The sequence below is a fragment of the Microcebus murinus genome, chromosome 8, assembly GCF_040939455.1.
Source record: "Microcebus murinus isolate Inina chromosome 8, M.murinus_Inina_mat1.0, whole genome shotgun sequence".
Taxonomy (NCBI): Eukaryota; Metazoa; Chordata; class Mammalia; order Primates; family Cheirogaleidae; genus Microcebus; species Microcebus murinus.
This window is the reverse complement of record NC_134111.1, coordinates 55,870,601-55,897,236: the sequence shown is the minus strand read 5'-3', so window position 1 is coordinate 55,897,236 and position 26,636 is coordinate 55,870,601. Positions and strand designations below refer to the sequence as shown.

The 26,636-nt window shown below is 38.1% G+C and overlaps 1 protein-coding gene across 3 annotated transcripts; it reads right to left on the bottom strand.

Moving 5' to 3' along the window:
• Window positions 1-1,217: 1,217 nt before the first annotated feature.
• PLEKHA3 (pleckstrin homology domain containing A3) lies at window positions 1,218-26,603 on the bottom strand. 3 transcript variants are annotated; one of them, XM_012785855.3, is made up of 8 exons: window positions 26,529-26,603; window positions 20,201-20,317; window positions 16,297-16,452; window positions 13,214-13,350; window positions 11,221-11,385; window positions 7,211-7,254; window positions 5,271-5,386; window positions 1,218-2,530 (listed from the first exon to the last, which is right to left on the bottom strand). In XM_012785855.3, exons 2-8 carry the CDS (start codon window positions 20,220-20,222, stop codon window positions 2,403-2,405), a joined length of 768 nt encoding a protein of 255 aa, XP_012641309.2. In that variant the 5' UTR covers window positions 20,223-20,317; window positions 26,529-26,603; the 3' UTR covers window positions 1,218-2,402. The 3 variants fall into 3 exon arrangements, with proteins under 3 accessions (XP_012641309.2, XP_012641311.1, XP_012641310.1); XM_012785857.3 differs by lacking the exon at window positions 26,529-26,603 and adding an exon at window positions 25,275-25,349; XM_012785856.3 differs by lacking the exon at window positions 26,529-26,603 and adding an exon at window positions 24,530-24,709.
• Between the last annotated feature and the right edge of the window lie 33 nt (window positions 26,604-26,636).

The following is a 26,636-nucleotide window of genomic DNA, read 5'->3' as shown; positions in this document are numbered from 1 at the left end:
GGGGCCAGGCACTTGAAATGAAAAGCAAGCTCTGCTTTTGCTTATAAGATCACTGTTAGGCCAAGAGAACCTCCAAATTTCTCAATAATGTCTCAATAATCCCATGGCCTAGACAAAGGAAAAAAGGGACAACCAATAATTAATAATAACCAATAACTTTTATATAAATTATAGAACAACCTGACAAGCTAAAATTCTCACAGAATTGTTATTTGGCTCATCTTTTTCCTAAAATTCAGAAAAGTCAGGCATGCTTGAAAATACACAGGACTCAAAATGCAAGGTTCCCTTCAGCTTTATAGGTTACTTCATGCTACTAATTCACTGATCGAAATCTAGATATAATTCAAGATATATTTATACTTCCTCAAAAAAAAAAATTCACAAATGTATTTAGTTCCTACGGGGAGAAAAAGTAGCTCCAAGTCACAATAAAAGCTATACTTAAGATTATAGCAAACGTGTTCAAGCACCTGTTTCAAGGGAGAAAAAAATGATACAAATCAGAAATGACTGCATTTTATTGAAAAAGTATTTACAGAAAACTGTTCAGGAACTCATCTATTTGAGTGAAGTAATAGAAAATGGATTTGATTATTTTCTGTAAGTTCAAATGTTTGTTGTAGTATTTTCACTATAATCCTATTACTTCATGAAAAACCTAAGTACCAGAAAACCCCCCTTCAGTAGCACCTTGACCTTCATGGTCTTATCACTGGGCAAGTTATTACTACAAAAAAATCCAAAACAAACCCACTCAATATCAAACCTTACTACATTATCAAACTTTTTTCAAATCAGACAACTTATGAGTAGGAAAAGATTTCACTAAATATAGTCTGATGACCTGTGTGCTATTTAAAATCACAAACACTTTAAGTAGCATACAGTTTACCAAATACATCCTATTGTATATAGACTGCTTATGTCCATTTGAAACTTAAGATAGAAAGCCTATAATTACATATTTATTTTAGTAAATACCAAATATTAATTTTAAAAAATTCCCACATAAACTTACAAGAGAAATTTAAAATAAAATAGACCACATCATTCTAAGCTCATAGGCAACAAAAATTAAAAGTATGCTTCATTTGTGTATTCACCAACAGGCCTGAATATACAAACAAAATCAAATCAATAAAGAATACTATTAGCACTTAATAAAAACTAGACAGAATATCAATGAACGTAAAAAATACAATCCATTATATTATGAGTTTGAATGCAAAAACCACGTATTTATTAAACACATGATTAACTTAAAAACATTAAACCAGTTTGTTTAAAGTGCTCCTCGACCAAAACCGTGGACAAAACCATCACCCCAAAGTGAATTCAAAAAAACAGATTACAAGGCAAACACTGACAATAGGTATGGACAGGTACTACCAAAAAATGCTATTTGTTCTTTAATTAAATAATGCCATTCTCAAGTGATGTAGAGCAGTCACCTTGACAGAATTCCTTCTTTTTTGTATAAATATTCATAAATAAAAATGTCTCTAGATAGTCTAAAGAGCTGCAAACAATATTTTACAATAGCAGCTTAATGTCTATTTTAAGAAAAAAGCACTAAAATTCTCTTCCATTGAAAGTTGTTTACGTCTCTGGTGTAAGTGAGCAAGGTCACCACATCAACCTCTTTTTTAGAACAATGTAAATAACAATGTATACACTTCTTAAATTTGGTAAGTTAGGATGCAATCATCTTTTGATAAAACAAGAAAATAAATAAATAAAAATTAAATGCTTTAACCCAACATTTGGTACCAACGAATCAGTAGTGTCGACTTCACATACGAAGGACAGTACAACATGGTTGTTTAAAAATGCTCAGTATGTCATAGTATTTGGGCTAAAAATATTTAGAATATTAAGTATTTCCTTTTTGATTAAAGGAATATAATACAATCACCATCAAGCTGCTATCATAACTCATTTTTAGCTGGGGCAAAATGACCATTTGGTCCATGGCACAAGTTACATGTATCACACTTCTGTCAAACTGAAACCTTGTAAGATTTCATGTTTATAAGCTACAATATACACTGACCAAGCTGTCAGTCCCTCACAGTTTTTTAGAAAAATATCTACATTTGTCCTTATGGATGTCAAAATGTTACACCATCATTTGTTTTTTAAAAAAAAAGAAAAAAAGAGAGAGAGAGATGCACATTCATACTGTGAAGTTATTAGGAAAATACTTTTGCAAACAAACTATATAAAGATAAAATACACTTCAAAAGTATGTGGGTTGCTTTTTCATTTGTTTGTTTTACAACATTCTATAAAGTGCAGAGAAATCCTAAATAAAGGGAAAAACTACTCCCTATAACAATAGTTTATTACAGCAGCTTTTGCATAGCAATACTTAGAGGAAGTTGGACACTTCAGTTTCTTCAGGAAGAGAAGGATGAAAGAGGATCTTCCGATTCAGATTTTTTTTTGGCCAGAAGTCTGCTTTCTTCAGGAATGGTTGCTGATGCCAAATCTCCATTAAGTGTATTTCTTGAACAGTGAACAGGTCCTATGAAGTAATTGATTAAAAAGTTAAACATCCTATCAATATTAACTCCAGTCCCCTATGAAAGAACATTTACAATTTTTTATTCAGGGACATGAAATTCCTTTAGCTTCCACTAATTTTTTGTTTGTTTAATATCAGAGAAAAACCTAACTTTTCTCCTATAGTATTGACAGTCATAAGGAAAAACTTCAGAGTTCATGATATAAATTATGAAGCTGTCTGAAATAGAGATTTTTGTTTTGTTCATTGCTAAAACCACAAATATTTGCTGAATTGAATTGAATCTTTCATCATTAACTATTGCTTTTTCAGTCTTATTGTGTGAATGCTTAGTATCCTCCTTGTTTCTAGGCAAAGAAACCAAGAACCAAAAAAGGTTGCTGCCTTACCCAGGATTACACAATTGGTAACAGTACTGAGACTAAATTCAGGTCTTCCTCTTTCAATATAGGACTTTCCAAGGTACCTCATACTAAAAGATCCCATTATTCCATTTGGAATGCAACTCATAGAACTATCACTGCAACTCCAAGTGAACATAGCCAAACATATTGGAACAGTCCTATTGTAAAGCAGTTGCACTTTTATGCATACTGTTTGCATACCATGATCTGATGCATACCATGCATACCATGATCATTTATTACTTTCATAATTTTGTTAAATCTTATTAATAAAAAATAGAAGCAGTTGCATCTCACAAGGATAAGAATATTTCCAGATACACACTTTCAACTAAACTGCCATTGCAAAACACGTACTTTCTAAGGAAGAGCACTAATTCAGTCTCTGCCTTATCAACTAACTGAAACACTAAACTTTAGTAAAAACAGAAAGAAATTATCTAAGGATAAAACTTCGGACCTAACCTACATTTGCCAATTTGAAGATGTTCTAGAGAACTGAGATATATATATGTGTGCACAGATACATATATGTATGTATGTGTGTGTGTGTGTGTGTGTGTGTGTGTGTGCATGACTAGTTTTGTTACAGTTCATAACAGCTAAACTGGGGAATGCTAAGTATAATAAGGCACATACACCTAGATCTTATAAAAATTGTTTTCAAAAATTCAGGACCAGGGTACTATAAAAGAGAAGAAAGCTAAAGAAAAATGGCTGGCTTAAAAATATATAATTTAGATATCACAAATGATCCCCTTTGAAAAAAAAGTAGCATCTAAGGAAAGTACAAGGCAGCATATAGAATTCATAAGCTCTGGATTAAAAGAGTCATGTGAAAAAGGCATAAAGAATAAGGACAATCAGAATCTATATTACCTGCCTCAGATAACATTTTTTTCACATACCCAACCTTTTTAACCCTCTTCTCCTTTTCTCTTCTGGGTCTTGCTCAATTGGTCCAGGAAAGTTTCTCTCTTGCCCTTCCTACTCTTACTCTTTTCTCAACTTTTTTCCTTCCTTCATTTCTCTACCCATTATCACAAACTCAAAGATGGTAATGAGCATAGAGTACTGTTCTATACCAACAGATTATTTGTTTTGTAAAAAAAAAAAAAAAAGGCAGGGGGAAGGCATCAAAAAAAACTCCCATCAACTTCTAAAAATGGCCAGAAGTCCCTTTTACCATAGTCATCTGCATGAACTCTATACCCTCCTCTAATTAAACATGTTTAACTTTCTGGTTGAGTAAAACCACTCTATCTTAATCAATGTTTTCAATATACTCAAATATCAGAAATGCAACACCATTGTTTTGTTCCATTTCAGCCATATCATGAATCAGCTGAGCTGTCCTAGGCTAGCTGAAGAATCTAACCACCATTTATCCTGTCATTTCCATAACAGAAATAAAATCTGTGTTCCAAACAAATGACTTACAAATCAGCTCTTAGAACAAAATCTGTTCCTTATTGGGAACTGTTCATAATTTCTATTCCACATGCTTCATGGGAAATAGTAAAGACTTTGAGGGCCAGGTGTGGTGGTTCATGCCTCTAATCCCAGCACTCTGGGGGCTGAGGCGGGAGGATCACTTGAGCTCAAGAGTTCAAGACCAGCCTGAGCAAGTGCGAGACTCTATCTCTAGAAAAAAAAAAAAACTTTGAAAAGTAAAAGTCTATTAATGGAGATAAAATAATAAAACCATAGTTACGTTCACTGGAAATCATGGTCACTACTGTCTAACTAGATATTCTAACATGCTATCAAAGCTTTTTCTCTGAAGAAAAAAAATAAAACTTTTAACATAAATCACAAAGCTTTTCCTAAAATAGTCAATCATAGCATGCTGCCTCTTTAATAAGGGAGAAAGAGATATAAGAATGAATGCCATTATAATTTACCACTACTATCAGACAAAATTATTTTCCTTAGCCATTTCAAGGTATTTAAGTAAAGCAACAAAATGCTGATTTTTATTTTGAACATAGAACTTGCCTTTATTTTCCCCTAGAATCCCACTTACAATTCATGCTTTCTTCTACAATGTTTTTAAATGCAAATGTAGTAGGAATAAAAGATTATGATATATATCTCTCTAAGACATGCTATTTACAAAGCAATCCTCCGCATGTCTTAGTTAATAATAAAGCTATTTGTAAGTGGATATATGAGCTTCTGTTGATTGTGTGCTGTTTGCTTAGCTCTGAATTAAGGAATAAATCCAAGAGCAAAATATAGTGTTCAATGTCAGTATACTTCATTTCCAGAAATTACAGAGCCTCACAATGATTTTGTTCAATAGGCCAAAGAAGGAGACAGAACCCATAACTTACTATCTGGGTCTTCAAGGAGAGTATCATTACAAGAGTCTGTATCAGAGTAGGTTCTTCGGCGTCGCTGAGAGAGTCGGTGAAATGTAGACACTGGTTCTTTTACAGAGTGGCTACTCCTGCAAATTAAGTAAAAAGCATTAAGCTGCAAAGCCTTAAACAAATGAAAACACCCTGAACTCAATTTTAAATGACTTCTCTTTAAGTGAAAAAAAAAAAAAAAAAAACTAATCTTATACCCAATGTCCTATGTTAGCAATGTTCTACTCACTTAGAAGTAAAATCACAAGCAAGTCAGCCCATTTAGAATCCAGCTGGTAACCTGGAGAACATGGCCTCTGAACTGAACTAAATGGAAAAGGGGGTACAATGCAGAAGTGTGACTTCTGCAGGAGAGGGTCTACGGAGACAGTAGGCAAATCAGATGGCTTACAAATACATGAAAACTAAAAGTTAAAGATTTCACAAGTGCATGTATCTAAAGTCAATCTATATCTGATCAAAACTAGCAGACTGAAGGGGATTGGCAAGAAGTTTAGGGAGCATGCTAGAAAAACTATTTTTAAATATCCACTAAAAAAAATCAGTCTAAAAAATTAAACATAGAAGCAAATCACCACCACCTAACAACACCACACCTACTATTTTATGACAGCCCAATGTTACAATACTTAATGACAACCTTGATTCATCAGGAAAAAAATTTTTAAATTCTTACTATATCTTCCTTCAATATCTAGAAAGGATAGAAAAATTTCTATCGTAAAAACAAAAGTTTGCCAAAGGTTGATTAAAGCTTCCATTTTTCTGGAAAATTCGGTTGATGGAACTTCTTCATTCTTTGACAGGGTTAGATATATACATCCTGAACTCCTCTGAGCACATGATGGTTCCATCAAAGATTACATAATCATCAGGGAAAGGAAAAACATGACAAAACAATAAGGGCCCAGCACTTAACAATCTTAATGTACAGAAATAAATGCTAATGTCACTACAATTAAATCACTTTCCAAAGAACCAAATAAGACAACCATACATCTTAAAAGAATATTACCTAACAAAATAAAGAATGGTTTAACAACCTGGGATATTGGAAAGATCTATCTAGAAAGTAAATTTCTTAATCGTGTTGATATTTTAAAAATCAAGTGGTTTTCTCTCTTTTCAGCAGGATCTTTCTCTCTTAATAAAACAACAGCTCAGCATGAATAGATGATGCCATAAAAAGCTGAGGTAAAATGCGCCTCAGCTGTGGAGACTTGACATATTAAAAATAAATTTCTATTTAGCCATAACTTGAAATAGTCATGCATCTCTTAACAACAGAAATACATTCTGAGAAATGCATCTTTAGATGATTTTGTCATTGTGCAAACATCATAGAGCAGACTTACACAAACCTGGCTGGTATAGTCTACTACACTCCCAGGTTATATGGAATAGCCTATTGCTCCTAGGCTACAAACCTGTACAGCAGGTTACTCTATTGAATACTCTGATAAGTATTTGTGTAAAATACTGGTAAAATAATGGTAAGTATTTGTGTAGCTAAACATATCTAAACATAGAAACAGTACAATAAAAATACAGCATTATAATCTTGGTAGGGCCTGTAGGGCCACCATTGTATATGACGGCTGTCATTGACTGAAAGGTCATTACGCAGCATATGACTGTATTTCAAACATCTAAAAAAGATACAACAGCTGGCAAGGTGCTTACCTTGCTAGTCAATTCATTCATTAATTTTTTCTTTACTGACTACCTACTTGGGCCAGGCCCTTAGAGATACATACACTGAGAGATATAGGGCTGAGGAAATCAGAACCAGACCTTACCCATACAGAATTTACATTCCATAACTCTTGTTAAAGGCCCAAAGAATTTCCCTAATAGGTTTAATTCTGAGAGAACTTGGTCAAAAGAAAAGGTTATTTTACCTCTCTGAAGTGCAAGAACCAGGGTGGCTGACAGAACGTTTCATCTAGAAATTAAAAAAAAAAAAAATGGCATAATCCATATATCAAGTAGAATCATGCAGCTCTAGTTTATTATTACCATAACAAACATAAATTTAGTCAGAGAAAAAGGTGCCTGGCCAAAAAGTTTCTCTTTTACAGACTCAAGTAACATAATTAGCACAATGTCAAGCTCCTCTCTAATAACCATTAATTAGAATCTTTCTCAGCACCTACCAAAAACATGCTGGATTCTTTACTCAATAGTAAAAACCAAATTTTATACACATATATGTATGTATAAAAACATAAAAAAAAGTGTATGTATGTAATTCAAAAGTCACATTGTTGTGATAAAGAGGAGTATCTAGCAAGCCCGAAAATATTCTAATAAATGTCTCTCTTTTAAAGAGCAGCAGTAGAGTATGGTAGCAAAGCTTCTCTTTACCATTCATTATTCAGGTAGCCGATACAGATGTTCTAAAGTACGGTTTTCATGGAAGACAGTATTAATAATTCCAGTATTTAAAGAACTCAGAAGAACCTTAAGTCTCAAACAGATTTCTAAAATGTACATTTAAAAAAAAAGAACTCTCTAATTAAGCAGGGCATTTAATAAATATGACAAATACCAAACATAATTTAGAAAATCCAACTACTCCATCAAAAAATAGAGAGGCAGGCCGGGCGCTATGGCTCACGCCTGTAATCCTAGCACTCTGGGAGGCTGAGGCGGGCAGATTGCTCGAGGTCAGGAGTTCGAAACCAGCCTGAGCAAGAGCAAGACTCCATCTCTACTATAAATAGAAAGAAATTAATTGGCCAACTAATAAAAAAAAAAAAGAAAGAAACAGCCAGGCATGGTGGCACATGCCTGTAGTCCCAGCTACTCGGGAGGCTTAGGCAGTAGGATCTCTTGAGCCCAGGAGTTTGAGGTTGCTGTGAGCTTGGCTGACACCACGGCACTCACTCTAGCCTGGGCAACAAAATGAGACTCTGACTCAAAAAAAAAAAAAAAAAAAAAATAGAGAGGCAGCCAAGTAAAACAGATTATTTCAAAGTTTAATAAGGTAGCAAAAAAGCAAAGTTTATACTAAAGGTTTGGGATAGTTGCTTTTATATACATGGGCCCAAGAGTCTCAAAAGCCCAGGTCTAATATTTATGTTATGTAAGCACCTTCTATATTTGGAACATGAGCCACTAGTTGCTCTGAGAAATCCCAGTTCAAATAACAGATATAACTTACCCAATTTATAGTCTAAAAATATCTAACATGATTAACATTAAGATGCAAGTGGACATTAACATCTGCTTTAACAGAAATTACTTCCTCTAGGATCACTCACCCAACAACAACATTGAGTATACAATAATCACTCAATCTGTGGGTCAAAATGATAATAGTCTGAACTTTCAGATGATTTGAAATAAAATACAAGTTTATTCTAACATGAATTCAATGAGATTAGGTACATAAAGTGGTTATACAGATCAGATAAAATAGTTGTAGAACCCTCATATATTTTAGCTTTATCTTCATATAAATGTTTTTCATATAAATAATAACTCATGTTACTCTTAAAAAAAAAAAAGATTTACCCATGAAGACTGTCTGACCTTACTTTCCATGCTGTTTGTCTCCAGAACTAATTACCATAAGCCACAATTCTTGCTTTTTGTTTCAAGTTAAATGGCATAGCTAGGAAAAATATACCCTAGTATCTCCTAGATTAACTCAAGTTCCCGTGATTTTTCTACTGATAAGGGTTTTGGTTTTTAAAAGACAATTATTATAGTTTCTTATGTATAAGATACACATATGACTTCTCTGAACAACAGAGCATTTGTTACACAAGGTGTTTCCTGAGACATTCAATATAAAACCAAGGCAGTTCTAAGGTGCTTTTATTTGCATTTGACTCTAAAAAGTTCATTTTTTTAAAAAAAGTGTGCCCCTTGTATATCAACCTCAGGAATATAGCACTATACATCTATCTCAAAATATTAGTTTCTTTGTTCAACTATATATGTTATTTAACAGCTTATAGCGTATCTACAATTGTTCTAAAAAGCAACATTGTCAAACTGAGCTCTAATGAACACTACAGTCCTGTGAGTTGGTACTCAAAAATGATTCAAGGCCGGGCACGGTGGCTCACGCCTGTAATCCTAGCACTCTGGGAGGCCGAGGCGGGCGGATTGCTCAAGGTCAGGAGTTCGAAACCAGCCTGAGCAAGAGCGAGACCTGTCTCTACTATAAATAGACAGAAATTAATTGGCCAACTAATATATATAGAAAAAATTAGCCCGGCATGGTGGCGCATGCATGTAGTCCCAGCCACTTGGGAGGCTGAGGCAGGAGGATTGCTTGAGCCCAGGAGTTGGAGGTTGCTGTGAGCTAGGCTGATGCCACGGCACTCACTCTAGCCTAGGCAACAAAGCGAGACTCTGTCTCAAAAAAAAAAAAAAAAAAAAAGAAATTTGCTTAGGCCGGGCGCGGTGGCTCACGCCTGTAATCCTAGCTCTCTGGGAGGCCGAGGCGGGCGGATCGCTCGAGGTCGGGAGTTCGAAGCCGGCCTGAGCAAGAGCGAGACCCCGTCTCTACTATAAATAGAAAGAAACTAATTGGCCAACTAATATATATAGAAAAAATTAGCCGGGCATGGTGGCTCATGCCTGTAGTCCCAGCTACTCGGGAGGCTGAGACAGAAGGATCGCTTGAGCCCAGGAGTTTGAGGTTGCTGTGAGCTAGGCTGATGCCACGGCACTCACTCTAGCCTAGGCAACAAAGCGAGACTCTGTCTCAAAAAAAAAAAAAAAAAAAAAAAAAAAAAAAAATGATTCAACTGTCAAACAAATTTCAGAAACACTGTACTCTACCTCTCTCTGAAATTCATAATATACTTCAGCATAAACGAGGCTAAGACAAGTCCTATCAGTCTCCATCAGATTAGAATAGAGAAACTCTATTCATTTAAAATAACCTAAAGCTTCCAAACTAATCTGACCATAAAATTCATTTTCACGGTACACCTGGCTCAGAGGACACTATTAGTCCATCATACATTGATTAGAAAATAATGCTCTAAATAGATTTAGGCAATAATCTTTACTCTCACATAACTAAATTTGCTGGATGGTTAAGAAAACCTAGGAATAAGTCAGACTGTATCCTTCAAACAAGTAAGTCTTCAGGCCTCAAGCGATACTACCACCTTGGCTAAACCAATAGCCATGCAGCATACTTCCTCATACAGATGGGCTCCTAAAAACACTTACATTAAAAACATTTAAAGTCTCATCAAACCTTATCTCACCTACAAGCATCCTACAGCATGCTAGAACAAGTTTACTAGCTTAGAAAGGGCAATGAATCCACCACCACCAGCAAAAAGAGTACTTGTAGTTCAATCAGGAGGTGAGAAACTAACATTAAGCACCTAACATTAAGCAGATCAGATTCTTATGTAAGGACCTTTTATTTTACAAACAAGAAAACTGAAGATCAGAGATTAAGTAACTTGCCTACTCAGAGGGTTCAAATCCAAATGCTGACTACAAAATACTGTTCCCACTGGAACGTGTTTCAAATTCCTTACAACTTATTTTATGATTTACTTAATTATACCCCATTGTGGGTAAAACATCACCCCATTGTGAAGTTTTCACCGAGTATAGTAGTACTCCCCAACCTTTTCTGTGTCCCAGCGCACACAATACATGATAATTTCCTGGACTCAGGTGTAAAAGGATAAAGCAGCTCAGGGGCAGCCTGTGCACAGCCCCTCCAAAGGGGAGGGGATCGGGACACTGGCACACGTGCTGAGGTCAGCTGAGAAGCTCCAATATAGAACAGTACAAACAAAAAAATTCAACCTGTTTACTGTTTCCCATCCGCTGCTTGTTTCCACCCTTAAAAATAAAAACAAAATAAACAAACAAAAAAATCCACATGCAGTATCACTACCAAAAAAAAAAAAAAAGAACCAACCATCTGAACAGGAGAAGGTGACACAGGAGAAACTAAGGGATCCGGATGGGGCAGTTGAAACATCTCAGGTTTAAACTTGGCATTCGCTATCTTCACACATTCCTCAAGTGTTGTGATGAATGTATTACATGTGGCACTAAGCAGAGAAGAGGCTTCATTCATGTTCTGAAAAATTACACAAAGATTTAACCAGACTCAGATACAACTACATGGAATTATATACAACCTTATAATGAAGTAATAAAACATTATCTCCAGTGGATATATTACTAGGTTATACACAATTTATTTAAAATACACTACCTTAGAAAATTAAATTAATGCAAGAATAAGAAATGTCTGTCTCTTTGGTACATGTTATGAAATTAGATTCCAAGAAAAATAAGTTTTGCATTTAAACCAAATATATTGAAAAGTCATGTACAAAAATTTCTTAGAGAAACCTAACCTAATGATAATTTTCTAACTATCTATAAGAATTCCGAAGGTAGGCTGGGTGTCCCAGCTCATGCCTGTAATCCCACACTTTGAGAGGCCAAACAAGAGGATGACTTGAGCCCAGGAATTCGAGACAAGCTTTGGCAACGTAGCAAGACCCTATCTCTGTAAAAAATTTTAAAATTAGCCAGGTACTGTAGAGACTAAGGTGGAAGGATGGAAGGATTGCCTGAGTCCCGGCTTCCAAGACACCCGAGCCCAGACTTCTAAGATGCAGTGAGCTAAATGACTGCACCACTGCAGTCTAGCCTGGGCAACACAGAGTAAGACCCTGTCTCTAAAACAGTAATAAATAAAATAAAATAAGAATTCTGAAGGATCACAGCAGTGGAATACCCTGAATTAATCAGTGGCACTACAATTCATGTCTACACTACACCCATTCTCCCCCTTCTTTCCTGATAGAATCAAAACCTCCATTTTGTTTAGGACAGCAAAGTACCCTAACCCTGGGGGATGAATAGACTGATCTAAGCCAGTCATGGCTATCCTGTGACCCTTTGTCAAATACTCCTTTTTCTAGTTTCCTTTGAGCCAGACAAAAAGATGATGAGAAGTTCATTGGAGAGTTTCTGGGATTTTTGTTCCTAATTTAAAACCAAGGACAAGTTGAGAAGGTCTCTCTCCACCCTGGCCACCCCACTGCCTCCTGCCTCTTTGTGACCTTGGCAGTCACTCTGGAGGTTGGAGCATTAAGAGAAAAACCCAACACCAAGAATGGCAGAGTGGAAGGACGGAACAAGCCTAGGTGCCTGACACTGTCACTGAGCTACTGTGGCAAATGTGAGAGCACCTACCTCCAGAGGGCTTGTGGTGAAACAATTAAATGCCCTTAGGGTTCAACATACCCAAAACCCAAACCAAACTCAGCCTGCCTCACACAAGATTTCTCCCCAAGAGAAGGTCACAGGACAGGCAAGAAGATTTCTTGTCCCACTTATACAAAATCAGGCCAAAGGGGACAAGGAACCATGCTGGCCTTTCACCTAGAGAGCAGGAGGGCTCACTATTGCTACTTGACCAGAAAGAGTAAGCCTATTTCACAGCCTGATCCTGCTAATCTGAATTTTGATTCCTACATCACTATTCTTCCATGATGAATTTTATTTTAAGTTACTTCGTAAAGGTAAGCTAGCAACTCTCAATAGTTGAAGCTGGGACCTTATTACCGAAAAGAATAGCAGTTGTCCAGTGAATTCATGCAGTCAGCCTAGAGAACAAAGCCTGGAATGCTTCTTCTCTATTCCAACCTCCAAATTATCAGAGTGGCTGCAAAGACAGGCCCTAATCCCTGGAGAAATGTGCTGCTTCATGCTTTACTCTGGCTACAGGTTAATGTAGGCAGACAGTCTACAATAGGCAGAACCCAGAATAGATGAAAAAAACTCAAGGTGAAAATGCTTCCCTGCCATCTTATGGGATGACTAGGGACCCCCTGCTCCCTGCCCAGTGCACTACAAAGCATAACCAGATGTGAAGAGATCCTCTTTTATACCTCTACGCTGGGAGATGAATGATTCTCATCATGGTGAACAAATTCCTGGATCGTGTGAACTTGCTGCATTAGGAGGTCACAGTAGAGGCGAAGTTCAGACATTTTGGTTTTCAGAGACTCACTGGTTTCACTTATTTCTGAAAGGAACATATATATAAACATCCAATTAGATCATTTTCATATTCTTTGGGTAATATAATGAAATGTAATCATTTAAAAAGGCAATAAATATAAATACCTATAGCTTAAAGAGATGTAAGATCTCAGAAATAAGATGACAAGAGCCCTAAGGAAACACTTCCCTTTAGATAAATGGAAAAAAATTAAGTCATATGTCTGCCATGAAGTCCAGGTAATTTCCAGAGACAAAATGATGAGCACTGAATGTTTTATACAGGATATTTCCATTCCACTACCATTCCACTTACATTTGAAAAGTACCCGTGTTTCTTTTGTGAATTGGCTTTTTTTTTTGTCCTTCATACATTTTTTTCCATTTCCTCAAATTTTTCATTGAGTATGTATTACTTTTATAATTAAAAAACAGGCCAGATATGGTGGCTCACACCTGTAATCCCAGCACTTTGTTTTTCCTCTTAACAATATATAAATTGATAATTTGTAAAAGTTTTTAAACATTAAAGATTGAAATCTTTCCTCGATCCTATATACTACAAATGCTTTTCCAGATCTGTTGGCTCCCTGTCAGTTTTCTTTATTGTATATTTTGGCATACAGAAGTTTTTAATTTGTATGTAATTAAAACTATTGTATATAAACATTCCTTTTTCTTCTGTTCCTTTCACAGCTTCATTTTCACATTATACTGTTTTAAGAATTTTAAGAGCATACTTTCTTCTCTTTAATATCTCCAGACAAACATACAGCCATAATGTAAGCCACGCATAGGCCAATACCTTTTAAACTAAAAATACTAGCTATACAAAATAAAACATGTAATAGATTCCTGGTGTTTTTCCATACCCCATGGGCCAGGCCAGTGGTGATGCTCTCCGGTTTTAGCCACAAAGACACATTCACTAGAGTTGACCAAAAAAAGCAGCTCTATCTGCCCATTTGATCTAAACTAAATTGATTCCTGTGCAAATTTAAGACCATTCCTTTTTTTTTTCTTAAACTATGGTAAAATTTACATAACATAAAATTTACCATTTTAACCACTTTTACGTACATACTTAAAAAGGTAGCATTAAGTACATTCACATTGTTGTACAATCATCACCACTATCCATCTCCAGAATTTTTTCACCTTCCCCAACTGAAACTCTATACCTGCTAAACACTAACCCTGTTCCTTCCTCTCCCTAGGCCGTGGCAACCACCATTCTATTTTCTATCTGTATAAATCTGACTATTTCGGGTATTTCATAAAAGTAGAATCTTAGAATATTTGTCCTTTTGTGATTGGCTTATTTCATTTAGCATAATGTCTACCAGGTTCATCCCCTTTATTACGTGTCAGAATTTCCTTCCTTTTTAAGGCTGAATAATTCCATTTTATGTATATACCACATTTTGTTTATATGGACATTTGGGTTGTTTCCACCTTTTAGCTATTGTAAATACTGTTAATCTCCATTCCTTCTCATCCTAACCTTAGCCATACTATGATGTTCTTTCATATACTCAAAAATTGTTATAAATTCAATCCTTAGCCTCCACTACCCACAATTTAGTTGCTTCTACTAATTAAATATACATATATATATTTTTTTGGGGGGGGGGAACAGGATCTCCCTCTTTCACCCAGGCTAGACTGCAGTGGCATCATCATAGCTCACTGAAACCTCAAACTCCTGGGCTCAAGCGATCCTGCTGCTTCAGCCTCCTGAGTAGCTGGGACCCCAAGTGCACACCACCACACACAGCTAATTTTTAAAAAATTTTTTTGACAATGGGGTCTCCCTATGTTGCTCAAGCTGGTGTCAAACTCTTGGCCTCAAGTGATCCTCCTCCTTCAGCTTCCCAAAGTGCTGAGATTACAGGTGTGAACCACCACACCTGGCCTGTTGTTTAATTACACAAGTAATACATACTTGGTGAAAAATTTTGGGAAATGGAAAAAAATATAGGGGAAAAAAAAATCAGACAACGGTGCCATGGTATGACTAAGGTTTGTCCAAACTCATGCTGAGGCTTGGTCCCCGATATGGCAGTGTTGAGAGGTGATACTTTTAAGGAGTGACTGGTCATTAAGAGGGATTAATGCTTTTCTCAAATGAGTGAGTGAGTTCTCTTTTGGTATCAAATTAGTTACCTCAAGAGTGGGTTGTTATAAAATGAGGCTGCCTCACATGTTTGATCTCTTTTTGCACACACCTGCTTCCCCTTCCAATTCTCTGCCACATCATCATGCAGCTTAAGGCCCTCACCAGAAGCTGATTAGATGCAGCCACCTGATCTTGAACTTCCAGCCTCCAGAGCCATGAGCCAAACCTGGTTACACAGTCTCAGGTACTTTATATTATGGCAACAGAAAACAAATGAAGATAAACTGCAATCTCACTATCATGATATAAATACTGTCATTATTTTCACATTATATCTGCATATAGTTGAACTAATACCAAAAATCATTTGCTTTGCTTTTATTTTTTTTTAATAAATCCTTTTGAATTGGCAATATATGTACATGGTAAAGTCAAAAGGTTTCAAAGGATATTCAGTGAAAAGTGAGTCTCCTTCCCACAAATTCCACTTCCAAAGGTAACAACTTGACCAACTCTTACATTCTTTCCTGAGCCAGCCAATGAATACTTATACTATATGTAATTTTGATTCTTGCTTTTCTGAATGATTATTTAAGCTTGGGCATTTGCTCACATTAAAATTTCTTATAAACATTTTACTAGCTACATAACATATCAGCCTATGAAAGCATGGGTTTGTTGAACCATTCCCCTAAACTATACCGTTTACAAATTTTTTATGATGAAGACCTATTTATGTAACTCTTCTTCTAGTTTGAATTATCTCCTTGGAATAGATTACGAAAAGCAGACAGGACAATTTATATTTATGTTTAAGAAAGCTGATACCACAAGGGAAAAATTTATAGTTACCTTTTTCTTTTTTAGTCCTAGTATCAGTCAAACATGCTTTGGAGCTTCCCAGAGCAACCAGCCACCTCTGTCTTTCAGCTGCATTCACTGCCTTCATGTAGAAATGCTGCTCTCCTGGAATGATTAATTCCATTCTTGTGTTGTCTGCTGAATGGACTATGATGATAAACAAAGGAGAAATATAGTTATAGACTTAAGTAATTCAGGAGAATCAAATCATCACTCTTACACAGTATTAGATGCTTCGCACACCTAAAACAACAAACTGTGATACATGACACAGGCAGTACCACTCCCTAAGGGGCCACCCAGCAGCTCCCTCCAAATCACCATCTCACACAGATCCAGGGAGACAATGGTGCCAAAGCAATGGCAACATATACAAGAGAAAACAGGGAGGAATTAACTACTGAGAAGTTAGACCCTCCTTTGGGGTCACCTAACCTACCTTAAATGCAAATGCAATGAATATCACACTATCATACATTTTTTACTCATGTTCTTGAAATTGGAGTCTATGTTTTCATATCCCCTAAGCCTACGATAGTGTCTGCATATAGAAGTAGTGCAATAAATGGTAACTATAGTCACCTTCCATTAGAACAATAACTCTATGATATGCCCATAATTATGGAGTATACCATCATCACTTGGAAGGCATTTGTATTTTGAAGACCTTCACCTTTTCTACCACACACCTGTTGATACTCTGACAAAAGAGAATTAAGAATTATGGTAAGCCAATCCCAAATCTTTGTTTTAAAACAAAATTTATACTAAGCTGTCATTAATCAAAAAGTATTTAACTCAGCTCAAAGCAGTGCTAGTAGAGGGGAAGATATAGGGGAAGAAATATGATGCCGTTGCTTTTATAGAGCTGACAATTTAACCAAGGAAACACACTGACACACCAAAAATAATCAGAACACAAATTGCTGAATTCTTTGGTGCAGAGATTTCATGAGTTATTATGAGAGAAAGTAAGAAAAGGCAGGAAATTAAAAAGGCTTCAAGAAGGATTTGATGATAATGGGATTTGGTTAAGGAAAAAAATGCGTGAGAAAATGCCTAGATGAGGAAATAAACACAGAATGTACTAAGGATATCAGGAAACAAGCCTAAATGGAACCTGGTGTTGTACTGCAAAGTAATTTGTATTCATGAATGGTCAAGCTGGGTGGAGCCAGATTATGAGGAACCCAAAAAGTCTGGCAGAAAGCCTAACTTGGACAATGAATAACTAAAAATACTGACCAGAAGCTCAGTGTATTGTGAAAATAAGTACCACAGAAGCTTGGCTATCTTATTATTCTACTTATATGGGCCATTCTTGGGTGTAGACACTGAAAGATATAACCATGCAACAATGAATAATGGCTGAAAAGGACTTCTAGGCTAGAATAAAACAACTGAAATACAAAAGCTATAAGAGTAACTCTTTATTCCTAATTGCTAATACTAGAATGGATAACCAAATTTTAGGATATTCACACAACAGAATACTACACAACAATGAAAATGACTGAACTGTTGTCTGTTACACAGAACAACATAGATAAATTTTGTAAACATAATGTTGAGTAAAAGAAGCCAGACACAAAAGAAAATACTAAATAATTCCATTTATAAAATGTTCAAAAGCAGACAACACTTATCTATGGTGATAAAAGTCAGATTAATGGTGATCTTCTGGGAGATTAGTGGCTGAGGGGACTTGAGGGAGAGGCTTCTGAGATGCTGATAATATTCTAATTATTAAGCTGGGTAGTATTTACACAATGTTTTCACTTTGTAAACATTCTTCAAGCTGAATGGTATTTAAAATGTATGCCCTTTTCTGTATTTTCTTTGATAAAACAATTAAACAACAACATAAAAAGATGCTGCCATGCCTAGAAACCATTTGGAACTGCCTTAGAATTCTGCAGCTATCTTTTAAATATCCTCAAGGTTGGCAAATCTTTAAACTTTGAATGTAGCTTTGATTTCTGACCAAATTTCATTTAGAATTAAATTTGAGAATAAGATGAGATAAAACTATCACTTTTTTTAAAAAAATTAAAAACTAATGTCTTGAATGTGCTTTTCTTGTGTGATTTATAAACTGGTTCATAAGGCAATTCCAAAAAGAGTTCTGAAATATTTTGGGTGAGGACAGTATAGTTAAAAATGATTACATAAACCCCCAAAATTAGTACATTGAAAGACAGTGGTTATTGGTACATGTTTTGGTATGCTTATTAAAAATAAAAAACAATTATGCTCCATATATTTTAGAGAACATGCAAGTAAGAATATACCAGGTTAAAGTGTATCTAAGTCTTATACAGCCTTGACTCCTTTCCATTAGAGCAGCAGTAATTCACTACTAAAGGAGACATGACACAATCACCTGGCAGGCAGGTGTAGTGTGGAGAAAGCTTCCCGGATGACACTGATCTACCCTAAGTAGAGAATCACTGCTATAGATAGAGTCTTAGTGATGGCAAATCTGAGATGAAGGTGAAGAACTAGACATATAACTAAAGAATGTGCAACCAAAGCAGAAATTCTCTTTTGTCTACATAGCTAAATCTTACTAAGAACTACCACAAAATCACACAAAAAGAGTAATCCAGCCCTGGAAAATGCAGCACAACACATTAGCTCCTGCTTTGGTTTAATTTAAATAAGAAAATGCATACAGGCCGGGCGCTGTGGCTCACACCTGTAATCCTAGCTCTTGGGAGGCCGAGGCGGGCGGATTGCTCAAGGTCAGGAGTTCAAAACCAGCCTGAGCAAGAGCGAGACCCCGTCTCTACTATAAATAGAAAGAAATTAATTGGCCAACTGATATATATATAAAAATTAGCCGGGCATGGTGGCGCATGCCTGTAGTCCCAGCTACTCGGGAGGCTGAGGCAGAAGGATCACTCAAGCCCAGGAGTTTGAGGTTGCTGTGAGCTAGGCTGACGCCACGGCACTCACTCTAGCCTGGACAACAAAGTGAGACTCTGTCACAAAAAAAAAAAAAAAAAAAAAGAAAATGCATACAGCAGTAACATGAAGTATTTGGTAGCTATGGCCAAGGAGATCACCATGTCAAAAAAACTATCCTTCACAAATATTCAAGCTACAGAGGAAAAATGAGAAAGGCCTAAAGGGAGTTTAACATTTATTCCTCTGGTGCTCTAGTTTTTCTTTAAATTCTCTTTGAAGAAAAATTCAATACAGCTCATTATCATTTTATCTGATTTCACTCTACCTACCTCTACCCCACACACCCCAATCACACATACAAATGAATCAATGGTCCATGAAATCTTCTTCATGAAAATTACAGCATGACCTATTATTTTATTTCTCCCCTTTTCAAAGAAAAGGAAGCCAACTCTATCACCTAGAAGAGCTTATCTCTAAATTCAGCAAAGAACCAGTTTCTGACTCTGACTTCATACTTTATCAAAACCCTACAGAACTGGCCCCATCATCTTTAGAGCTTGACTTCCAATGGTTACAATACCTTTCTACAATGAGAACAAAATATTAACAGAATGCTTGTAGACTCAACATAGATACTAAAGCGGTATCCACAAGAAACTGTTAGTCAAGTCCAAATTGGAAGACTAGCACAAGTATTTTTTTTTATTATTTTGGCATATTATGGGGGTACAGATTTTAAAGTTTCAATAAATGCCCTTCCCCCTCTCCCCCCACAAGTCTGGGTCTCCAAGTATTTTGAATTTCAATTCAAAGTATATCTATAGAGATAGAATTACCAAAAATAATGTTTAACAATGCTAAATGCCACTCTAATAAATGGTACTAAAAGATCCCCATGTGGTTATAAATGCTGTTTTTCTCTTCTGGAGTATACTGAAGAACCCTTTACCTCAAATTCCCACAATTCCATATATGCACTTACCTTTAATTTCACAAACTGCCATCTTTATACTTCCTTTGCTCCCTTTGCAAACATCATCCTGTGAATCATAGTAGGATAGGATTCCATTGTCTAAAACAAACCAACGAGGCTGCCAACCTGCAAGGATCATAAACAACAAAGGTTAATATGGAAAGAAATTAGTTTTATCACATAGAAAACTGTGATTTCAAAACCTGCCATCACATTATTTCTTGGCTCTCAAATAACATTCTGACAATGAAATTTTTAATGGCCAAACCTTACATAAAATGTTCTCAATCTCTACTTTGTTGGGAAAGATTTCTGGAGAAACCTCTAGCTCAATATAAATATGGGGAGTAATACTTTTCTTCTGGCTCACAACCTTCTCATTAACCACCCTTTAAGCCCCATCCTCAGTAATAGTCCTACACAGGGTATGTATAACATAACTGTCCTCTTTTCCGTTATGTTGTAATGGAAAAAGCAACAGAAAACAGGGATTCTGGCTCCAACTCTATTTAATCATTCTTTAATTGGATAACCATAACCTGGGGAAATCTTTTCATTTCAGTGAATCTCTAAAAATCCCTGTCTCCAAAATGAGATGGTTGAACAAGACGATCTCTCAGGTGTCACCTGATCCTCTAAATTCTGCAATGTGACCTTCCTCTACTCCTATAAAATACATGTTGTCTAAGCCAAATACCCTTGAATACAGTAAGTGCTAAATGAATTTATCTTACGCATAGAAGCTTCATACCTGGTAGATATAGATTCATCCCTGGTAACATAGATTGCCCAGGCCACCCCACCCTTCCCTTCACTACAACTGCACCACTAGGGCAGAAAGGCTAGAAACTGCAATCATTCAATTAATTGATATTTATTCAGTGACTATCACAGATTTGGCTCCAAGGCAAAGCTGGTGACCATGATAATGGCTTTCCTTGATGCCCAACTCCCATTCATCGTGAAAGTCAAATTTGGTGTTCCCTGAAACAAATATGTCACTGATTTACAAGAGCTCATTGACTAATAACATGGTGACCATGCTGGAGGTCGTGTAACTGTCCTTAACAATTTCATGACTATTAAATCACAATTCAGTATAAGTGTTCCAGGCTAAAATGTACCACCTTTTAAACTGTGGGTGTTCAAATCCTAATCACTTTAGCCATAGCCTGCTATATGATTAATTAGTTTTTTCCAGGGCCAGAGAGTACCAATTCAGGGTAGACGGGCAAATCAACCATTCTTACACCTTGATACAGACCTAGGACTTACCTCCCCAAAAGGCTTTACCCGTAACACTTTTGAAATGACAACACTGAGTCATCATAAAAAGGTTAAATTTTACTTTGCACATTTTAAGACTACAGAGAATACCATAATACAGTCCAGAAAGATACATGTCCAAAATAATCTAAATAAAAACAAGCAGCTGGCTGGTGGCTCACGCCTGTAATCCTAGCACTCTGGGAGGCCGAAGCAGGCGGATCGCTCAAGGTCAGGAGTTTGAAACCAGCCTGAGCAAGAGCGAGACCCCATCTCTACTATAAATAGAAAGAAATTAATTAGCCAACTAATATATAGAGAAAAAATTAGCCGGGCATGGTGGCACATGCCTGTAGTCCCAGCTACTCAGGAGGCTGAGGCAGCAGGATTGCTTGAGCCCAGGAGTTTGAGGTTGCTGTGAGCTAGGCTGACGCCATGGCACTCACTCTAGCCTGGGCAACAAAGTGAGACTCTGTCTCAAATAAATAAATAAATAAATAAAAACAAGCAAGTCTCATACTCCTGGAAAACTAATTTTTATGAAACATTATAATATTCCCTAATGAGACCTAGCAAAACAAATAAACAAACAAAAAGCAACAAAAAAACTTAGAAGTTTTTTTGGTACCTGGACTTTATCTTGTTCATGGCTGCATTCCCAGCCACTAGAATGGTGCCTGGCACATAACAGGTGGCAAAAAAATCTATTTCTCAAGTGACAATAAATAAATGTACTGTATAAAGTGAGATATTGTATGTTATCCATTACAGTATAAACATGCAGTACATCGATGAGAGTATACTGTATTGAGCATGCATAGAAATGATAAAAACATTATCTTTCCAAACACTAATTTACGTTGGCAAACAAATTATAAGCAGGGTGTGGTGGTCCAACGTGCCTATAGGGCAAATTATGATTTTACAAGCCTGTATTATTGCAATTCAATATCTATTTAAAACAAATATTGAACAAAATGATTCATTTAGGATTTGTAGCAATGTGAAAGGTGAGTGTGGTTGAAATGTATTAATCTAATCAAGCCTGTTAATTATCTCTACACACCTTTTTGAAGCAATACTTAATGAAACAATCTCTAATTGACTCACACATTTATATAATAGAGGGCTGTACCTGTGAAAGATTCATAGGTATTCCCTTTATAAAATTCTTTTTTTAAAAAACACGTTCTTTTTATCTCAAACTACTGTTACTGAAATCCTTATTCTCTACCAAGGATTCTCAAAAAACAGTATAATTACACTGAAAGGTTCCTTAAAGATCACTTAATATGAATATCTGCTCATCCTTAAGACCTAAGATGAACTAAAATTAATAATCAGCATGCCCTCAAGCCTAATTTAAATTTTAAAAATAGAATTCTTCCAAACAAAAGATTTCATTTCAGCAGGTTTCTACACTGCATACTAGAAGCTAACTAAATGCACTGTGGAGACGACTAAAATCTAAAGCACATATGGTTAAAAACTCAACCGATGGTACTCAGTACCTTAGGAGATGAGAAAATCTCCCCACCAAGACCAAGTTTCACCACAAGTCTTAAATTATGACTCATCTCAGTAATCGTCCATTGCCCAGGGGTATGCATAATGGTTCCTCAGGCATGACCTCCCAGAACACAGCGCTTAAGAACTTTCCAAAGAGGTGATTATTTGCATCTCAAAGCACAGAAGCCACTGTCTCACAGTTAACACTTTCCCTCAATCAAACAGTAAAACTGTGCTCTCACAACCATCCATATGAAAATGCTTAATAAAACAAATTTGTCTTACTTTTTAAATGGTACTGTTAAAACATGTCATTTGTAGAAATAAACTGTCTGACTTTTTAGTTAGAATAAAACATAGGCATATCATAAATGTTAAACCATTTGCTGCTATAAATCTGGCTTTCGCAGTGTAATTAATCAAAAACCAGGGGCAACTGTAGCTCAGCGCTTAATGCCTTAAAGCATTTCTGTGCAGATTTTGTACAAGGTCAGGTGGACACAAGTTGAGTGTATCATACAATTACTAAGGGGTTCAATACTTTTGGCAGAGTGAATAAGTGCTCAGCAAGCCAAGATCTGACTATTACACTGGAACAAAAAATCTGTTTACTATTCAAATTTATTTTAAACCCATTCTTCTTCCTCTAATTTGGTGAAATCATAGAATTCTCGAGTTGGAAGGTACCTCCACGATAAAATAGTTGATCACCCTGGCCTCATCAAACTGAGATCCTGAAAGCATAAATTCTTTGTCTTTACTGTTGGTTGATGGCAGAGATTCGACTACAACTCAGATTTCAAGAGCTTTTAATAAGGCTGTCAGTGTCATGGAAGGGGGCCCCTTCCTTGCTGGTCTCTCATTTCTACAGAAACACCTAACTTTTTGGAGTTCTTTCCAAGCCACTTCATGCGTGAAACCTACTTGTCTGCTCCCCTTCTGTGTAATGCATTTCTTCAACTATTTCTCACACATTACCTGAATTCTCAAACGTAAAGATACCTCATTGATCATCGCTAAGAGAATACTATCTGGAGAAAGCTTCCAAAATCATGCTTGCCAAGCTAGAACAACTTTAGCAAGGGAACTTTTAAAAAATAAACAGTGTTGTTAAGGAAATTAAAAGATTTCTTAAAAGTAAATCTTTATCTTAAAGGGTCTATTCCAGTCCGATACTCCTACAACTCCATTATTAACAAAATGCTTAATAGTAAGTATGAATAAGGGTGGAGAGTGCAACAAACACAGGTAGGGTCACTGGGAATTGTTCCGGAGGCTATAGGAGGCAAACAGAAGTATTATTACACAGCGAAGAAGTAGTCAGGTGCACTTCCCACCCTCAGGAAGGTGCGCAGTCTCGAACCCTCCCCAGCAGAGGCCAGACAAGCTCTACTAGGGACCCGGAGAGGGATTAAACCCCGGAACCCTGTAGAGCGGATTCGCTTATGAGGGTCACCACGGGCCAGGGGGAGGTAGCCGGAGCCTGACTCGCCTTCTCTGCAGCCTCCCTGCCTAATCCCCGCCAAGCCCTCCGCTCCCCCAGGAGCCCCCGAGCCCTCATACCTGTGAGATAGTTGGTCCACTTGTACAGAACCCCCTCCATGCTTCAGAGCCACGCACCGCGCATCCTCCTGGCCCGGCGCCGGCCGCGGTGCTGGGGAAGGCGCGGAGCCTGAGGCGGCCCCTCCCGGCCCGCCCGCGCCCCCTCCCCGGGCGCCCCCCGCCGGCACTAAGCCGCCCTCAGCCCGCGCGCGCCGCCGGTACGTGGCGGCCCTTAGAGGCTGGGACGGCGGGCGCCGCCTGGAGCTCGGGGGCCGCGAGGCGCGGGCTCAGACATCCCCGGGCGAGCCTCGGCGGCCGCGACCGCTACCGCGACAAAAACGCGACCGCGCCGGCCTCCTGCTCGCGCTTCCGCGGCCCGGCTGCTCCCTCCCACACCCCGGCGTTCCCTCCTCCACGCCTGCCTTCCTTCCCCCCGGGCTCCCGGTTTGTTTTCATTGACCCCGACGTCGCTTTCACTTCCTGGATGAAAGGGGCCGGATCGTCCCGGGAAACCCCTCCCCGGCGGCGGGGCTGGAGGAGCAGGCGCGGCCTGCGGCCTCGCCGCGGTGCCGGAGGCTGCGCGAGGAGGGCGGGCCGACGGGCACACCTCGGCCTCCCACTGGGGCTGTCTTACTGCTCCTCCTCCTCCTCCTTCTCTTCCTCGGTGGCTGCCGAGGCCCAGGCCGACCGCCCCCAGCATGGAGGCCTTCAAGCCGTCGCGCGCGTCCCCCAGGCCCACCCGAAGACGAGCTCCCTGCACACTCACCCTGCGGGCAGGGCCTCTTGGGTTTTCCTGTAACTACGTCTCAAGTCCTTTTGGTGATTGTTTTTTCTTCAAAATAATAATAATAAATCCTTCCTATTTCTGTTTGCTTCATATTCTTCCCCTATTCAGGGGATCTGAGAAATTATCTCCTAGGAAGACAGCGTGCAGCTGATGGGATCCTCCGCAGCGAGGAGCTCCAAAAAATTGTCATTACGCCAATGGTTAACCTTGCATGCAACTATTTTATTTAGAATATAAAACATGGAACTAAACTAAGTTTTAGTCAAAAAATGGGGACTTTCCCCTATCTTTTATTATTTTTGAAAATCATGCTTTGAAGTGATCTTCATCTTACATAATTGACAGTAATTTTCAGATTTATGGAATTTTGCAAACTTTAAGCAAAGTACATAAAGCAGGCCCAGGGCTGCGGCTTTTCACTGAGGTCCAATAACATCTCTCCTCCCAGAACCTAATCCAGGCCGGGGTTTTCTGGTTTGGGTAGTCTTTGGGTATTCACTTGGAAATGCGGTGAAGGATGGAGAGATGGATGGATGACGATGTGATAAACCGGTTTTAGTCCAACGTTAATCATAAAATCTAGGCGGTGGGTATATGGGTGTTCACTGTAAAATTTAACTTTTCTGTACGTTTTAAATGTTTTCGTAGTAAAATGAGGGGATGGGGTTGTGTCAAACAGATTTGGCCAAATCCCTGTCGGTATTAGCTGTGAGATGGGACAAAATGCCCAATACTCAAGTTTCCTAGTCTGATGTGGATGACTGCAGATCTCACGGGATTGGCAGGAATGCACGAGCTTTTCCTGCACTGCTAGAGGCCCTCAAGCCACAAGGGAAGGAAAGGCCAGCCGGCAGCAGGTCGGGAATCGCCGAGGTCTGCCAGTGCGGACGCCTTTCGCCGGGCGCAGGAGCAGCGGGGCCCCTCCGACCCCGAGAATGCGCTTCAAGGACACCTCAGAAGCACCCAGAGAGCCACCACGAGGCCATTTTTAGCGCTCTTCTTCCAGAATGCCTCCCCATCCCAATAACCGCAAGTTCTCTAGGGGCCTTAAGAGAAGCCTTTTGCACTCAGAAATGACAACCATATTCCAACTCTATGCTATCCCACCCCACGCTGTTTATCTCCTCTTTTGTCAGTTTTGTTTTGGGAAACCGGTTACTGCCGAAGCCTGAGGAAAGCTGCTGTAAAATATCGGGTTTACGGAGGAGAAGCGGTTCGAGCGTGCGGTGCTACCTTCGCAACCGAGGGCAGCAGCCCGAACGCCCGGTCCCAGAGGGACACACGCCCGGCCCAAGACCCTCCGAAGGCCGGGCCCAGCGCGGAGGGGCGGGGCCAAGCGCG